This window comes from Paroedura picta, chromosome 7 (genome assembly GCF_049243985.1).
Source record: "Paroedura picta isolate Pp20150507F chromosome 7, Ppicta_v3.0, whole genome shotgun sequence".
Taxonomy (NCBI): Eukaryota; Metazoa; Chordata; class Lepidosauria; order Squamata; family Gekkonidae; genus Paroedura; species Paroedura picta.
Genome location: NC_135375.1, coordinates 110715801 through 110734324, shown reverse-complemented (window position 1 = coordinate 110734324; position 18524 = coordinate 110715801). Strand labels below are relative to the sequence as shown.

The 18524-nt window shown below is 50.6% G+C and overlaps 3 protein-coding genes across 7 annotated transcripts in view; 1 reads left to right on the top strand and 2 right to left on the bottom strand.

The window, feature by feature from the left end:
* The window catches only part of DLG5 (discs large MAGUK scaffold protein 5), a 124392-nt gene extending 119472 nt beyond the window's left edge, over window positions 1-4920 (bottom strand). For all 4 annotated transcript variants that reach the window (XM_077345946.1, XM_077345948.1, XM_077345947.1 and 1 more), the window contains exon 1: window positions 4515-4920. In XM_077345946.1, coding sequence (XP_077202061.1) covers window positions 4515-4920 — 406 coding nt within the window. The remainder of the gene's footprint in view (window positions 1-4514) is intronic.
* Window positions 1-18524, top strand: part of RPS24 (ribosomal protein S24) — a 324293-nt gene that overhangs the window by 246243 nt on the left and 59526 nt on the right. The gene's annotated exons all lie outside the window — the stretch shown is intronic.
* Window positions 14443-18524, bottom strand: part of POLR3A (RNA polymerase III subunit A) — a 53981-nt gene continuing 49899 nt past the window's right edge. For both annotated transcript variants that reach the window (XM_077345951.1, XM_077345950.1), the window contains exons 30-31: window positions 16803-16935; window positions 14443-15074 (exon numbers count right to left, since the gene is read on the bottom strand). In XM_077345951.1, the coding sequence (XP_077202066.1) occupies window positions 14926-15074; window positions 16803-16935 (282 nt within the window). In that variant the 3' untranslated portion in view covers window positions 14443-14925. The remainder of the gene's footprint in view (window positions 15075-16802; window positions 16936-18524) is intronic.

The window sequence follows — 18524 nt, the reverse complement described above, 5'->3', positions numbered from 1 at the left end:
TCTTTGCACTACTTTATAGGATGTCACTGCCATAACCCACTACACCAGGGGTAGTCAAACTGCGGCCGTCCAGATATCCATGGACTACAATTACCATGAGCCCCTGCCAGCATTCACTCATGGGAATTGTAGTCCATGTACATCTGGAGGGCCGCAGTTTGACTAACCCGGCTCTAAGCACATAACAAGCCAGAGGTATCAGTCCAGTGGTCCATCCAGTCCAGCACCTCAGTTGCAGCCACCACCGGATGGGGGATTAAGAGCGTAGCACCTGCCATGTGATTTGTGCTCCCTCCTCCCACTCGCACATTAGATTTCTGAATGAATGAATGAATGAATGAATGAATGAATGAATGAATGAATGAATGAATGAATGAATGAATGCCTCACAGAAGCCTGTTCACCTGGCTTCTGGCAAAGTATGCAAAATGGATTTATTCAGGGGCCGTCAGCCTCTGAGGCAAGGAAATGGTTCAGGAAGTAGCACTGGTAAGGTACTGTGGCCTATTCCACTGTGTTGTTATCCAGCACTGTACGTATTCTCCAGACTAGGTAGCTTCCACACCACTTGACATTTCCTGTTTTAAAGTTCATGCTTCGTTTCAGCTCTGCTTGAGACTTCGGTTTGTTTTCAGTTTTCTGTAGTCCAAACCCTATTCCACTGTTCCCTGCATGCCCCAGTCTGTTGATTTTACTTGACTTAACATGATATAATCCACCTGGAGCCTCAGTCAAAAGGCAGGTTATAAATAACCAAAATAAAACAAAACAGATTGGCGCCCAGAAGCACCTAAGAGGCCAACACAAGATCCAGGGTATGAACTTCTGAGAGCCAAAGCGCCCTTCGGCCATGGGCCATCACAACCCTCAAAGTCTTGTTGGCCTTTGAGGTGCCACGCTAGCTCATCTACTGCATTCCAACAGGGCTGCCTCTAAAACAAATAAAATAAAGGGAAGAGGTAGACCAAGCTGGGTGGCCGTGTTTGTCTGTCTGTAGTGGAAGAAAAGAGACAGAGTCCAGGAACACGTTCAAAACTAACAACATTGGTGGTCAGGGGAGGAGCTTTCAGGAGTCACGACTCCCTTCCACAGACATGAGAGGGCTGTGTGACCCGTGACCCACCAGGCACATCTGGCAGTGAAACGGCGGTTTAGCAAGCCTCCAATGCTGGAGGGCAATGCTCCTTCCCTGCCACAAATTTTGTTAGTCTTCAAAGTGCTCCTGCACTCTGGCTCTTTTCTAGGGATGTGCGCTCCGGCCGCCTCGGGGATCACCAAAGCCAGAGGCTGCCAACACCGCGGAGAGGAGGGCCAGTGGCATGCAGCCACAGAGGCGGCCGAACTGTCCCAAAGCGCACAAACCTACACTGCTAAAGGGAAGAAGGAAACAACATTACCAGCATTTGTGGCAGCCCCCACTGCCTCGTTTACTCTCATGCTGTTTCTCCACCCTTGCATCCAGCGCTGTTGAATGACTTATTCGGGGTCTCCTCCTGCTCCCATTGCACTGTTTGCAGGTTCATAAGCCAGCTCGAGTCCCAGTGCTAAAGGAAAACTATTTTTTAAGTAAGATAAATGACTTCATAATGAGTCTGACAGATAGCTGGACGTTAGTTTTCAGGCACATTCTGAGTCCAAACTCTTCCCTCCTATCCCAACCTCTCCTCTCCACTGAGCGCAGGAGTTGTCGGAACACAAGGAAGCATGGAAAGCATGAAAGAAGATGGGGTGTCCTGCCGAGGGCAGGCCAAACCCCTGGGGGGCAGGACAATGTCGTTCCAAAATGCAGTCGGGAGTCAGAGTATGTCCCCCTCCCTTTCCCAAGAACCTGAATTTTCCAAAACATCTTCATTATTGCATTTCTCAAAAACCAGCTCAATAAAGCATAAAATCTGTCCAGAGCAATGTTTGGTTAGCATCTTCCCTCCCAACAAGAGGGCACTAACATCCCTAGCAGATCTGCTTTTCTCTGCAGTCTCCCCCACAGGATCATGATAATGCAGGGGGCACCTCGGGGCAAACCCTGTCGACCACAAAATCACCTGGTTTCAAGCCATAGAATAGAATCATAGAATCATAGAGTTGGAAGGGAACTCATGGGTCATCTAGAGCAGGGGTAAAGGCAGGGGCTCATGGGAATTGTAGTCCATGAACATCTGGAGGACCACAGGTTGACTACCCCTGATCTAGACCAACCCCCTGCACTCACAACCCTATCGCTCATCCACTGTCACCTGCCACCCCTTAATCCTTCATAGAATCAGCCTCTCCGTCAGATGGCTACCCGGCCTCTGTTTAAAAATATCCAAAGATGGAGAACCCACCACCTCCCAAGGAAGTCTGTTCCACTGAGAAACCACTCTAACTGCCAGGAACTTCTTCCTGATGTTTAGATGGAATTTCTTTTGAATTAATTTCAACCCATTGGTTCTGGTCTGTCCCTCTGGGGCAAGAGAGAACAACTCTGCTCCATCCTGTATATGGCAGCCTTTTAAATACTTGAAGATGGTTATCAGATCTCCTCTCAGTCGTCTCCTCGAATGGCTGCAGCTTTCTCCTGGTTGCAGGTCGCTCTACCCAAACTGCAAGTCACACGGAGCACATATTGCTGTATTGACACCCTCCCACATAGTGAAACACACAGGTTTTGATCGTCAAGACACACCAAAGAACCTAACCATGGGCAACAGTTTGATTAAGGTCCCTAAAAGAGCAAGGTCAGAAAAAGATGGTCAAAAGAGTCACACCTCCTCCTTCACTGCTGGAAACTTATTTATTAAAACATTTATATCCCACCTTCCCCCGTGGTTCAACTTTGACCTACTCCTGAGAAATAACTGAGGCAATTGAGACCTTCCTTCTATTCATTAACCTGACCTGGTTGAAAACTCCTCCAATACGCAAACCCTTGTACAGACGTAACCTGAAAGTCATGTTCCAAAGCAAAAAGGAAAAGGCCATACTAGCATACAGTTGATACAGCTTTCTATTTTCACGTTTCAGAACATCAGAAGGGCCCCGCTGGATCAGCTGAGTGGCCCATCTAGTCCCGCACCCTGCCTCACACAGTGGCCAACGAAATACTCTTGAGGGCCCACAACAGGGCAGAGAGACTGAGGTCTTCAAACATTAGAAGGGCCCTGCTGGATCAGCCCAATGGCCCATCTAGTCCAGCACCCTGCCTCACACAGTGGCTCCAAATTGGCAAGGAGGCCGAGGCCTGCCCCTGACAGAGGGCCAAGGCCTGCCCCTACTAGCCATTTAATACAGGGGTAGTCAACCTGTGGTCCTCCAGATGTTCATGGACTACAATCCCCATGATCCCCTGCCAGCATTTGCTGGCAGGGGCTCATGGGAATTGTAGTCCGTGAACATCTGGAGGACCACAGGTTGACTACCCCTGGTTTAATACATAATGTCCTTTATAATCATTTTGGTTACAGCTGTTTGGGGAAAGGGGGAGGCAGGAATGCCTAGCCATGTTGGTTTTTTAAATACTTTCCTACAGTTGTTTTCGTACACTAAGTAAATTCTCAGTTGGTAAATTGTGGAAATTGGGAGGATGGCGCTAGGGAGGGGCAGGGGTGGGATGCCAACCATCAGTCGGGAGGTTCCAGGAGCCTGGAAAGAGCAACTTTTGAGGAGGAGAGGGGCCAACAGCAAGAGGTAATGCCATGGCGGCCACGCTCCACAGCAACAGCCATTTTCTCCAGGGGAATTACTTGGAATCTGGGGGATCTCAAGGCACCATGGGGAAAGGGGATCAGACATCTCCCTCTGAAGCTGCAATTTTCCCCATCTGTCTCTGTTGTCTGGGTGATGCCGGCAGGGGTGATGCAGGCAGATCAACAGGCCCCAGAAATCAGGGGTAGTCAAACTGCGTCCTTCCAGATTTTCCAGCGTTTGCTGGCAGGGGCTCATGGGATCTGTAGTCCATGGACATCTGGAAGGCCACAGTTTGACTACCCCTGTTTTAATCCTTCCCTCAATACCACTGACAGACCCCCAGGTGGATTCTAAGAGCATAAGAGGGTCCATGCTGGCTCAGGCCATTCTGTGTCACAAGGAGGCCAACCCCGAGGTGCCTTCCAGAGGAATCCTTCCGGGCCCAGAAGCCCCCCCCCTCCCTTCGGAACCAAAAAGTCGCCCCCACACACACTGTCATCCCCCCAAACACCAGGAAGGCTGCCCATCCCTGCCCCAGACAGAACAACCTAAGGCAGGGGTAGTCAAACTGCGGCCCTGCAGATGTCCATGGACTACAATTCCCATGAGCCCCTGCCAGCGAAAGCTGGCAGGGGCTCATGGGAATTGTAGTCCATGGACATCTGCAGGGCCGCAGTTTGACTACCCCTGACCTAAGGGAAGCCCTGTTGGGTTTCCAGTCCAACACTCCGTGTCACAGGAAGGCCAAGCCCCAGGTGCCCTCGGGGATCCCCCCGCGGGCCAGAACTCCAGAAGCCCCACTGCCCCAGACCCCAGCGCGGCCCTCCCTCCTTCCCTCCCTCACTCACCGGCCGCGTCGGCGGGCTGGGCGGCGCCGTGGTTGAGGTAGAGGATGGCGAGCAGGTGGGGCTGCGTCTTCTCGAGGGCCACGCGCAGGTCCTGGAAGTGGTCGCGCTCCTTGGCCAGCAGCAGCTGCAGGAGCAGCTCGGCCTTGCGCGCGCTGGCGGAGGCGCTGGCGCTGGCGGCGACCCGGGCCCTTCCTCCCGCCGGCGGGGCTGCGGCTTCGTGGGCGGCCCCTTCTTCGGCGGGCCCCGCTGGGGCGGCGGCGGCGGCGGCGTCGCGCAGCTGGCGCAGGTCGTGGGGCCCCAGCGCGCCCGCCGCCTCCAGCAGCTCCACCACCCGGTCCACCTCGCTCATGGCCTGCGCCAGGCTCGGCCGGCACTGCGCCAGCAGCTCCTTGTGCTTGGGCTCCATGGCCCCGCCGCGCCCGCCCGGAGGAAGCCTCGGCTCGGCTCGGCTAGGCTGGGCAAGCTCGGCAGGCAGGCGGCTCTCCCCGCTCCGGCCCCGCCTTCCCGCCGCCCGCCCGCCCGCAGACAATGGGAGCAGCCCCGACGCCGCGCTCCTGGCGAGCCGGGCTGCTCCGACGCCGCTCCGGGGGAGTGTGGCGCTGCGTCCGGGCCGCCTCTGCCTGCGCTTGCCGGCCCCGGTCAGCGTCCCCTCGCGGCCTTCAGCCTCGCCCGGCGCCCCCGCTCAGCCGCCCCCAAGGCGGCCGCGCGCAGCCATGTTGCCCGCCCTGCGCTCCGGAGGAGGAGGCGGCGGCGGCAGCGGCAGCCCGGCCACTCGGCCGCGCCTGCAGGAAGCGCATCGCCGCGCCGGGCCGGAGGCGGGAGCGAAGAGGAGGTGGAAGAAGAGGAGGAGGCGCCTGGCCCGGCCTGGCCTGAGCTGAGCTGGCCGGGGATGGGGGGGGGGTCCCTGCACGGCGCCGAGGCGGCCCTTCCTCCAGGCGGGGCCACTTGGGGCTCCGCTGCTCCCCGCCGCCTCCGCCCTGGCTGGCCGGGCTGGCGATCGGGGGCGGGGAGGAGCCGGCCGACGGCGCGCGGCAGGTCGAGGCTTGGGCGGAGGCGGGGCGGCAGGCGGGCCGGGCCAGGGAAGGGGCACCGAGCTCCGCCTCCTTCCCTCCTTCCTTCCTTCTCCGGGGGCGCGTCCAGCCGGGCCCTTCCAGGCTCTGAGCGAGCCTGACTGGGACGCGGCCGGCCGCCGCTCGGACGAGCCTTCTGGGAGCGGAGGCGGCCTCGGAGGGCGACCCACCGGGGCAGGTGCCTGGCCTCGCCTTCCCCCAAAGCCGGGCATCATCTAGTTCGCCCGAGCGCCCTGACGGAAGGGCAGCCCGGGCCTGGCGCCCGCCCTGGGGTTTGTGGCCCAGAGGTCAGCGCTTGTGTCTTAATGGCTGCGCCAGCCCAGTTCCTGGCGGACATTGCACAACCCAGAAGGCACAAGTCCTCCCACATCCCTACCTGGCTGTGCAGCTGGCTGGCTGACTGGACCAGTCATAGAGTTAGAAGGGGCCTCCAGGGTCATCTAGTCCAACCCCCTGCAGAATGCAGGAAGTTCGCAGCTACTTGCCCAACGGCCGCCCCACATTGGCCACAGCCAGCACAATACGATCCATCGAGATAGAGGTGGCCAGGCCTCAGAATGGTAAGATGCCCCTTTGGCTTCCTCTGATCCCCGGCCTCGCTTCTGCCTAGAGTGGGAAGGGGCCCAAGAGGCCATGTAGCTCAAGTCAGGATCCAACAAAAGCATCACCAACAAGTGGCCATCTGCTTGCTGACTGCTCAAGGCCATCCCACGGCTGAACTCGCAAAAATATTTTTCTTAATATCCAGCCAGTACCTTCATGCCTGTTATTGAGACCCATTCCTACAGGTTCTGCCGCCAGGAACGGCTTCCTGCCCTCCTCCAAGAGGCAGCCTCCCTGTTGGGAGCCTCATCTGGACACAGAACCACTGGGAGAAACTGCCTGAGCATTGACCAAGCCCCGACCCTCAGAAGGTTTTTAACTATACGGAGACAGCTTTTAATTTATTTAGTCATTTTTAAAACCCCAATTACTAGTTCTTGTTTATTATTATTTCAAACCCTTCAAGAGTGTAATCCTGTCTGTCATCCGCTGTCCCCCAGTTACCACCTCTTCTCCAGCCTAAACATGTTCAAGTCCCATGGCTTTCCCCGGAAGGCCCAAAGAAAGGACATTGCAGAGCATCTCAGCTCACCAAGTGACTCCAGAAAATGAAGACGACTGGGGTCCCTGTTAGTGAATCAATCTATTTTTATATAGAAACAGTGAGTGGCAGCATTTCTCACTGAACAGAAGTTCAAAAGATACTCTGGATCTAAAAGAACAACATTTGCAGTGGAGATATTATACACAAAAAAGCAAAAAATAAAGTTCTGAAACCAATTAGTTTTCAGCTAATATAGAAGCTTAGAAATATGTCCGGTTTACTCAGTCTTATTTCTGCTATTAATCCAGTGTCCTGGGAAGCATAATTAAAACTTCCAGTTACTACTTGGCTAATATTCAGGCATTTAAGACAATTAATTGTCTTTGCTCTTGAGATGTAGATTAGAAGATGAGGTTGTTCAAAACAAGGTCTGGAGTGAAGATAGTATAAAGTGGGCAGGCTGATGGTAAACAGCTCGCTCTAAGTAGCTAGGACTTCTTTCCATTCTAGCCGAGGTGTTTTCAGAAAATTGGGAAGGAAAGATTAAAAGAAAAACATCTCCTGACTTGCTCTTGTCGTTGTAGGTCCTTCCTTTCTGGCAGGAGATCCTGAGGTATTTCCTTATCTCTGTCTGAAGCAAAAAATCTCCCTTAATTTGTTGCTGTGCTATACAGCATCTTTCTGTGCAGAGGGAGGCAGGGGAATTCAGGAGAGATCTGTTGATGCAGGCTTCATCTCAATCCTGCCTGCACAGCTGCCAAATAACTGGGAAAGGAGCTGCCAACCAGGGCCTATTCTGCACACAATAGATAATGCATTTTTGTTTCACTTTAGAAGTAGATTTTCCTGTTCCGCACAGGAAAATCTAGCTGCCAAAGCACATTGAAGGTGCATTATCCCATGTGTGTGGAATGGGCCAAGGTCGCAGAGGAAGAGAGAATAGGGACTCTGACCCCAAGGTGACATTGATGTTCTACCAGAACATTTCCTACTGCACTGTGACTTATAAAATTTATTCATTCGTATTTTGTTTATAATTGCATATATTCATTGCCACTCCCAGTCAGCTGGCTCAAGGCGGTTTTATTTATTGTTTGTATATACCACCTTTCCCCCCTAAAACAAACCTCAATAAAACATCATTACCAAAACAATGAAACCACCATAAACCCATAAGTAGTACTTGAATATACACCCCCGCCCCTTACCGATCACTGTCAGGTTGGTCATCCATTGGTCCCTTGGAGGGGAAAGAGCATGGGATGGAAATTTGAAGGAGGGGCCTGGATCTCAACTGGCAACTCATTCCACCAGACTGGGGCCAGGACCAAAAAAGATCATGACCAAGCGGACCTTTCTAGGGACAGGGATCACCAGCATGTTGGCATGCACTGAGTGTAATGCCCTCCAGGGAACAAAATGGGAGAGGTGGTCCCTCAAGTACACAGGGCCCAGACTTTGTAGGGCTTTAACACCAAAACCTTGAACCTGATTCAGAACTCAACTGGCAACTAGTGTAGTCATTGGAGGGCAGGTTGGATATGGGCCCTCCGTGGAGTCCCTGTAAGGACCAGGCGCATTCTGTACCAGCTGTAATTTCTCGATTGGGGTCAAGGGTAGCCCCTTGTGGAGCACGTTACAGTAATCTAATCTGGAGGTGATCGTTGCATGGATAACTAAGTGTTCTGGGCCTGATAGGGCACTAGTAGCTTCGCCTGATAAACAGTAAAATGCCTGGCGAGTGATGGCAGCGGCCTGTGCCTCCATAGAAAGGGTGGCCTCAAGAATCGCACCCAAACTCTTGACTGCATGCAACCTGGTAAATGGGATGTGTTTTTATAGAGGAGGTGGTGTTAGTGCCCACACTTATTGACTTGGCCTCTGTCAGTGGAAGACTCCTTGGAGATCTGAGGTGGACAGCCACATTCAAGTCAAAAGCAGCTCAAGAGACTAACCAGATTTTCGAGAGATGAGCTTCCAAGAGGCACAGTTGGCAGTCTTACTCCAAAACACGTGTTGGTCCCTCAATGCTGCTGGACTCAAATCCAGCTGTTCTACTACAGACCTCTGAAGCTACCTTGAGAGGAACGGTCATCTAAGCACCGTGGTTCATGGTGGCAAAGTTAAAGCTTCAGAGGAAGATTTCAATATATTTGAGCTTGGGGACTCTAGAGAGGTTACAAATCAAAATTAAGACTTCTTGGGGAAGTTATCTTGGGGGAGCAAGGACATGTTTACATGTTAATTTCCTTTATTTATATCCCACCATTCTCTCCTAATGGGATTCCAAGACAACTTCTACTGTTGTCCATTGTAATGTCAAAACAACCCTGTGACAAGAAGAAGAGTTGGTTTTTATATGCCACTTTTCTCTACCTGAAGGAGTCTCAAAGCGGCTTACAGTCGCCTTCTCTTTCCTCTCTGCATGTGGGGGAGTGGGGAATCGAACCTGGCTCGCCAGATTAGAAGTCCGCACTCCTAACCACTACACCAAACTGGCCCTGATCCTTGAACATTCCGTCTAATGAAGAGTTCTGTTCAGGGTTTTGTGCTTTGGGTCTGTCTGGCAAGTTCTTCCCATTCCTCCAGATATATTCAGCAGTGGGAGTGGGAGACCACCCTGCATGGTAGTGGTGAGGTTCTCTTGAGTCCTAGCCAACTTAGGGTGACCCCATAGGTTTCAGATTCTAACTTTATTACAGTCGTTCAGACCAAGTTATATGAAGTTAATACATAAGAGACCAAAAGAATATGGTCATTTAATAAAATACAATTTAGAACAGATCATAAAATCGAACTTAAAATGGTATTTTAGAGCATCGGATTTTTATGGCGGTGGCACAAAACTTAGCCAGCTGAGTTGTCACCTGGGGGGACTCATAACTTAGCAGCCTCTTTGCTCGATCTACATCGTGATGTTCTGGCAACTTTTAAAGGAGTGGTTCAATCAAGTTGCTACAAATGTCTACATAAGCAGGGCAGTGGAACAGTATATGCTCTCTTGTATCAGTTTCGCCACTGCCACTAAAACATTGTCTCACTGTAAGGGGAATGTTCTTATAGCAACCTCAAGAGCTGAAGGTGACCCCATAGGCGTTTCAAGGCAAACCACAAAACAGAAATAAGAACCGTGGACTCTTTGGTGGCCTCTCCTCCACATCTAGTCAGGGCTGACTTGCTTAGCTTCTGAGATCTAACGGATTGCACTAGCAAGGGCCATCCAGGTTAGGGTGCCTGCCTAGGGCTACTATGGCATTTAAAATCTTATTCTTATGAATTTAATATTCTTAGCACCATGCTGCATGCATGTGCTCTGCCTGGTGGGACCCAGTAGCCATGTTGCTATTGGCTTATGGTAATAGGAACCACAGTTCTCTGACTGCCCCGCCAATGAATGTGACCACAGTGCCTTTTCCTCTTTGCTCTGAGAACGTTGTCAGGTCTCTTTCATATTCCAGGGCAGGGTTGGGAAGATGCAGCAAAGCGTCACAGAGCAGAGGATCAGGTCTCTTCTCATCTTTGTCACCAAATGTGCAAATTCTGTTCCCTGCACAGTTGGTCAGCTGCCACCAGAACCCACTCCAGTCAGAAATCATCGCCGGGATGACAATCAAGTTGGGAGCCTGCGATGCACAAGAAATTTGTTCTCCCCGACTTGAGCGGTTATGTTGCCCCGGAGGGAAAGAGTTCCACGCAAAGCTGCATCGCTGCATGACACTCAGCCCGTGGGTTCATGTGACTCTGCTCTAGGGGGACGTTAGCTCTACCCATAACAGCCGCTCCAAGGCCAGAGGGTAGACAAGTTATTTGCAAGAGACAAAGAGACTAAATACAGCAGGAAGCTGTAGGGTAGGGGTATGCAAAGATTTAAATAAAAATACATCTCCAAGAACAGGTTATACAAGCTAGTCAGGAAGGATTAATTATGCAGAGGACAAAAACGCTTTAGTATTGATGTGCAAGTTAAGGGAGTCCAGCAAATTTGTACCTGAGGCCAGGGGGTGAGGATGTCAGTTTAGGCCCCAGTGACAGATCAGATTCAGCTTACTTTCAGCTCAGGCTAGGAGGTTTCACATAGCATCTTGATTAAACCTCGATATTTACAAAAGCAAAATCAGAATAGCGTATTGCCGAATAGCGCAATGAGTAGCTGGTTCCCAAATAGAGCGACAAATGCTGAATTACTAAATCGGGAGTCCCCACTTTCCCAGCGTGTTCTGATCTTGTTGAACTGTCTTCTGGGGGGTTCACTTCTCCTCCCAATTTGGTGCCATCTGCAAATTTAATGAGGAGCCCCTCCAACCGCTCATCCAGATAAAATTGCTGCAATTTCCGGATCAGGGGAAAAGGGCAGGCCCGCGTAGAGTGAATTACAGAAGTCTAACCTAGAGGTAACCATCACATGGATCACTGTGGCTAGGTGTTCCTGGGCCAGATAAAGCACTAGTAGCCACCCCTGGCGGAGGTGGAAGAATGTCAATGGAAATGGGCAAAACCTGAAGATCCTTGGATTGCCACATGGTAAGCAGCAATACCCATGAGGTGTATCCATACAGAGGAAACTGACAGCCCACCCTCAGCATGCACTAGAACAGGGGTAGTCAAACTGCGGCCCTCCAGATGCCCATGGACTACAATTCCCAGGAGCCCCCTGCCAGCGAATGTAGTTCATGGACATCTGGAGGGCCGCAGTTTGACTACCCCTGCACTAGAAGGTAAGTCCAAGACAATGCAGAGGACAAGCAAAGGGACACAAGCCGTCATGCTTGCACCAATTTTCCAAACAAACCCACTTGCCGGCATAACTGCACCTGATGGAATCTTTACAGGAATATAAGAAGACACGATGAACCCCTAAGGGGAGCAAGAGGACTGAGGACAGATCCAGCATGCTTTCAAATGGGGATGTCCCAAATCTGGACCCATGAGAGAGCCTATGGACAGTAGGTGGAGCTCCACAGGGAGCCTGATATAACAACCCTGGTTTGTGAACCAGAACTGAAAGGGCAGAAAGGGGTTGTGACAGGGTTGTGAGTGTCCGGCATAGTGCAGGGGGTTGGACTAGATGGCCCAGGAGGCACCTTCCAACATTGATTCTATGATTCTAATATCACCTCTGTCCATTCCATTTCCATGTGGCCCTATGTTGCCGCCTAGGGCAGGGGTAGTCAAACTGCGGCCCTCCAAATCTCCATGGACTAGAATTCCCATGAGCCCCTGCCACAGAACGCTGGCAGGGGCTCATGGGAATTGTAGTCCATGGACATCTGGAGGGCCGCAGTTTGACTACCCCTGGCCTAGGGTAACAGTATATTCTAGGTGAAATCAGCTGAAGATTCCCTGAAAAACCACAACCCATTGTGGTCAATGAGACAATTGGCAAGTGAAACAAATGCAGTAATCAAAAGGTGCAAAATGTTTCTGTAAACAGTGCACGACTTACAGGTCTTGACTTCTACTCACCAGTCAGGAATTGTGCTGCTTGATAATCTTGTGTGGCTGTAATGCTGGTGTGGAAATGCAGCTACTCCATGGTTTAGGACTGAGCTCTAAGCATTCAGAAGGGAATCACACCAGGATTCAGGACGAGGCAGGGGTGTTTATAAACCATAGCTGACTCACAACAGTGGTGTCGTATAGTGTTGTGGTTAAGTGCGTTGGCCTAGTAGCTTGAAGACCCGGTTTTAAGTCACCACTAATGAACATATATTCATCTTCTCTCTTGTCAAGCCCCCCACATGCAGACTGCGCATGTGCAGGCCTGCCACAGAGAACTCTTTTTAAGCTAAGCTCCATTAGAGCAGGGGTAGTCAACCTGTGGTCCTCCAGATGTCCATGGACTACAATTCCCATGAGCCCCTGCCAGCATTTGCTGGCAGGGGCTCATGGGAATTGTAGTCCATGGACATCTGGAAGGCCGCAGTTTGACTACCCCTGACCTAGGATTTGTTCTCAGAGTTTTCAACCCTCACAATCAACACAACTGCCCAGTGTGTTCTATATTAGCTAGTACATTTCACTGGGCTGTTCTCTACCTGTGGGAAATATTTGGGTCGAGAAAAAATGACAACGTCTTGGATTCTCGGGAGCTAAGAAATGCTTCAAGAACAAACTTGGAACACAGCCTTTCAAGCGGATAGTGCTTGGGCACCCCTCTGTTTGCAACAGAGAACCACAGCTGAAACTTTGTCCTGGTGAACTCTCTTTTCACTCTAGAGTTCCCCAAATACCACACAGCTTTGACCTGGGCCACTTTAATCGCCAGCCCTCAGCACTACTGGAAGGGAGACACAATCCCTACCCCCAACTTCATGTGCTCCTGCCAACTTAGCGCAGTCACAACAATGGAACATGTGTTATTATACTGCCCATTTCAAAAGGACATTAGTGCCACGTACCTATATTCCCAGGAAGAATCTGGTAAGTTCCATTTGTCTCTCCTTCTTGGTGATCGAAGTAATGAGGCCACCTCTAAAGTGGCCAAATTCTGCACTGAGGCTCTGACCACAAGGAAGCAGATAGTCTAAATCTTTTAATAACTTTGTAATCTATAATCAGCTATATCAGGGGTGGCCAAACTGTGGCTCTCCAGATGTCCGTGGACTAGGGTTGTACGCTCCAGCGTGCTTTGGCAATCACCAGCATTGCAATGCAGAGGGGAGGGGCGCCGGTGCCCCTCCCCTCTACGCTGGCCGCTTCGGGCTTCAGTGATTGCCAAAGCGCACAACCCTACATGAGCCCATGGTAAATATAGTCCATAGACGTTGGCAGAGCCGCAATTTGGCCATCTCCGAACTACATCTATAAGGCTATGAATCTTAACCCTTCTGTTTTAATTTTCTATTTGGGTGTAAACTACGCTAGCAAACTAGTTGGGTGATTTTCCATTAAAATGCATATTGAAATGAATATCTGGTGGCGTACGTTTATACCCCCAACGTCTACTACTTGTGAGAGTTTATTTTTTCCTTTGGAGACCTCTCCCTATCCTCACCGGGAAAAGGTGGGTGGGATCCCAATAACAGAACCGCCACTTAACCTGAAAGCAGCCGCCCTGTGATCAAGGAAGGAGGACTAACTTTAGGTCACTGTTAAATCAAGTCCCAAAAGAGGATTGCAAAGGACTCAAATGCTCTCCCACACACGATGAGCGGAGCACCTGTAGAACAGGCCTGCACATGTAAGACTACCGAGGAAGCCTGAAACTTTTAAGCCTTCTTCATTTAAAGAGTGGGGTGTGGTCTTCATACATACCCTCATATCTGTTTTCCCCACTATGAAATTATTTGTGGGTTCCAAGTACCTTCCGCTAATTTAAATACTTGCCCGGATCAAGATTACAATGCAACAAAGTTTGGGGAGGGGGGGAGATTCCTGGGCACAACCCAGCTCTCCAGAAACAGCTACTGAAATGGTGGCTGGCGTGAGAAAGAGCTCCCACTTAACTTCTGCTCATTTCAATACAGCTGTGTTGAAGCAGCTGTGATTGTCGACATGTATTTATGCTAGAGAAATCGGTTCCCAGAATAGTCGATGCCCGAAAGTGTACATTTTAGCATCCTCCGGACCCTTGTTTCAACAGCCAATGTTGGCTGTCATGGTCTTGTTCCAGCCAGTGTTCTGAAAGGGGCAGAGCTCCTTTTTTCTGGCCACCATTTTGGACCAATTCAGATTCTGATCCAGGTAGATTGCGTATATGCATTTTTGGTCAACTGCTCTGTGGTGGAATCTATACCAAGATCTTTAGACACACACAAGCTTTGGCATCAAATCGTTAAAAGATTACCACACAGAGGGAAACTTTATTGCCCGCATTTAAAACACAGAGGTGATGAATCGCACAAGCGTTTGTGTGTGTCTCATTCGTCCCCAGTACGCTACACTGATGAAACTCGAAATCGGTTTGGATGCTCCCAACCAACAAGGAGGCAGGTGAAGCTTTTCCCATCATTGCTGGACCTTCCCACCAAAATCCCAGTCCATATATCCTGCCCATTCTCCACCGTAAATGTACAACTTACGATTTGCCAACATAGTAGAAAACTCTTGCATTTTTTTTAAGTCACTACTTGAAGTTCACTGTAAACTCAACGGACAAAAGAAAACACCGGCATCTTTTTTCTGGGGCCGGGGGTGGAACCCTTGCCCACCCTGTGCTTTCTCCCCTGACTCCAGACTCTTAAATTCGACTCAGAGAGGTGCACGATAAATGTCGTCCAGCTCCAACACACCATCTGCATGCTGCTGTCCGCTGCTACGTAGCAAGGGCGATATGGCAATCGGGGTTATCGAATATCAGAGGCCTCTTTGCGGGGCTGGCTTCCTTGTCCGCTTTATGCAGCAGCTTGAAAAGTCCCGTCCCGATGTTCATGGGGATGCCCATTATGATGCACTCGGAGACTCCTAGAAGAGACCAGGCAAGAATTATCCTAAGGTCTTGATTCTATCTCAGGGCTGCCCTCCCTGGGCCCCCGCCGGGCTTTAGGATCCTCTTCCAGGGAGGGCTCAGCTGTTCAAGAGGCACCACCCTACTGCAGAGAGATGGGCCACTATCAGCCAGGATTGCGGGAGAAGAGACTGCAGACAATCAGGTCACACTATGCTGAGAATCAGCTTGCAGTTGGGCTAGGACCCTGGCGGACCCAGGTTCATATCCCAATCACGGGCACTGACGGACTGACCGTGGGGCTGCCACAGACTCTCAGCCTAGACTTCAGCATAGGGTTGTTGTTGTGAGAAAACGGAGCAGGGGTGAATAATGTTCCAGAACTGTTCTGAGTCCCTACTTGGAAGAGAAATGTGGCACATACTGCATGCATTCCTCTTCTTAAGCACTCTCCCAAACCTGAGAAAGGGCTCTGAACGCACCTCTAACCTTCAGGCTGGCTCTGCCTATGAATACAGAAGGCTGGCTTTCGCTGGTTTCCACCTCTGGTCTACAAAGCCTGTGCCATCTACTCCAGGATGCCCCAGTCTTTTTGAGCCTGTGTGTACCTTTGGAACCCTGACACAGCGTGATGGGCACTGCCACAAGATGGCTGCCCCAGGAGGTGCAGCTGGCCATAAAATGGCTGCCATAGCTGACCCTTCAGATGCACAGAGAAGATCTGTGACTCCTTTTAAGGAGTTTTTAGGAGTTTTAGAGGGGTCATAGGGGTTTGAGAGGATTGTATTGTTTTATTTGTAACCTGCCATGAGCCGGCTTGCCGAGAGTGGCGGGTAATAAATCTAAATCTAAATCAATAATAATAATAATAATAATAATAATAATAATAATAATAATAATAATAATAATAATAATAATAATAATAATAATAATAATAATAATAAAAATAAAGGCTGAGCGTCAAATAATTGAGGCTTTTGAACTCTGGTGCTGGAGAAGACTCTTGCGAGTCCCTTGGACTGCAAGGCAAACAAACCGGTCAGTCCTAGAGGAGATCAGCCCTGACTGCTCTTTAGAAGGCCAGATCCTGAAGATGAAACTCAAATACTTTGGCCACCTCATGAGAAGGAAGGACTCCCTGGAGAAGAGTCTAATGCTGGGAGCGATTGAGGGCAATAGAAGAAGGGGGCGACAGAGAATGAGGTGGCTGGATGGAGCCACTGAAGCAATAGGTGCAAACTTAAATGGACTCCGGGGAATGGTAGAGGACAGGAAGGCCTGGAGGATCATTGTCCATGGGGTTGCGATGGGTCGGACATGACTTCGCAACTAACAACATCAATAAAGCAATGTCAATAAAAATCTGGACAGCCAACCAAGCTGTCAAGAGTCAGTCAGGGGCCTTCCTGGGCTTTCTACCACATTTGGCGGACATTTGCTGGCCAGTGCCATGGGACCCGTGTTGGAGGCCCCCGGCCTAGTCTGTCTGGTCCCCTTCTTCCCCTTCTATTCCCGGTTCCACTCCTTTTTCATCGGATCAGTTTAGTGAGCTCCAGAAACGCAATTAAAAAAACTAAAGTGGAAGGAAGAAGTAAGCCCTATAATATGGGTTTTGACAAGGAAAAAGAGAGAACTCTGTATTCCCCTTCCCTGGGGCAACAGCAGAGAAGGCCTTGCTCCATTTTCCCAGCCAGAGGCAAATCATGCATTCCGGGTTTCACTCTGAACGGAGACAGATTACGCACCACACACTGAGTCCTTCTGCCCAAAGTAAGCAGCATCGAAGAGATGGTCCGCTGTTTTTTCAAAAGACGCAAGCATCAGGACGCTCTCCTTCATTTTGGCTAGTCCAAATCGAGTGATGCCCAGAACTTCTCCCTGGTCCAGAAGGAGAAAGAAGAGCAACCTGGTGAGGAAGCAAGAGAGCGACTTTCCCAGAGAACAGGCTGTTGGCGGGGGTGCTGATGTCCAGGCTCCGTATGACAGTGTGTCAGCATGCTGGGAAACCAGAGCAGCTCTGAGCTCTGGAAGCAAGACAGAAGTGTGTGGGTGGGTGGGTGGGGGAATGGCCAGTGCCTGATGGTTTTTCAGAGTTCTGCAACTGGGACTGTGGTGGGACCATGCAGGCAAGCAACTTGCAGGTGTTTACATCTCCAAGGGTGGGCATCTGACCCAAAAGGAATTACAATGGGGAGAGGGGTCTGAAGAGGATAAGAAGGTATACAATCAGGGGGGAACTTTGCTTTGGATGAACCAAGAGATGTTCAGACTCGGGCTACCAGGCTTAATCCTCCATCCTGGCAAGGAGGTTGCCAGCTACGTTGCATAGGAATCGAGAGCTCACAAAGCAGCAGGCCTCAGCCCTTTTTAGCTTGGGAGCACCCTGGGAATTCTGACACAGAGTGGGGAGGCACAAGCACAAAATGGCTGCTGCAGGAGGTGGGGCCAGCTACAAAATGGCGGCTGCAGTAAACACAGCCACATGCACAAAGGAAGCCAAGACTAAGGGAAGGAGGGGAGGCTAATTTTAAAAATACACTGGGATCACCTTTAGACTGGGCTACTGCAATTTGCAAAGAGCCTCTTGTGGCGCAGAGTGGTAAGGCAGCAACATGTTGTCTGAAAGCTCTGCCCATGAGGCTGGGAGTTCGATCCCAGCAGCCGGCTCAAGGTCGACTCAGCCTTCCATCCTTCCGAGGTCGGTAAAATGAGTACCTAGCTTGCTGGGGGGTAAACGGTAATGACTGGGGAAGGCACTGGCAAACCATCCCGTATTGAGTCTGCCATGAAAACGCTGGAGGGGGTCACCCCAAGGGTCAGACATGACCCAGTGCTTGCACAGGGGACACCTTTACCTTTACCTTTTACTGCAATTTGCTCTATGCAGGCCTTCCCTTATCCCTGCTCCAGAAACTACAGTTGGTTCCAAATGCGGCTTTCCCAGGTGCTCACCCAAACACCATGGAAAGCCCATATTACACGAGTTCTCCAGCAACTGCACTGGCTACCAACTGAATACCGGATCAGGTTTAAAGTGCTGGTGCTTGCCTTCAAGGTCAGGGTACTGCCTACCTGAAGAATCATCTGTTTGTCTCTACTCCCCAAAGAGCAACTCATTCTATACCTTCCAACAACCTAGTATGTAAGGTTTCTTCAGATGGCCCCAATAACAAATCCTTGATGTAAGAGGTCAATTTGTTAAGGGTAGTGCAAGGAAACCCAATCAATACATTGCCAGAACTGGCCTGTAACCATCTTCACACCCCCTCCCAATGGAATCCAGGTTTCAGGGGGAGAACACCAAAGGCAAAACAAATGGAGCAGCGTGAAATCAATAGGGTCTTTTCAAGGACACTGGCGTGTTCTCCGTAGAGCAGTGGTTCTCAACCTTCCTAATGCCATGACCCTTTAATACAGTTCCACATGTTGTGATGACCCCCAACCATTAAATTATGCAAGGGTTCTTT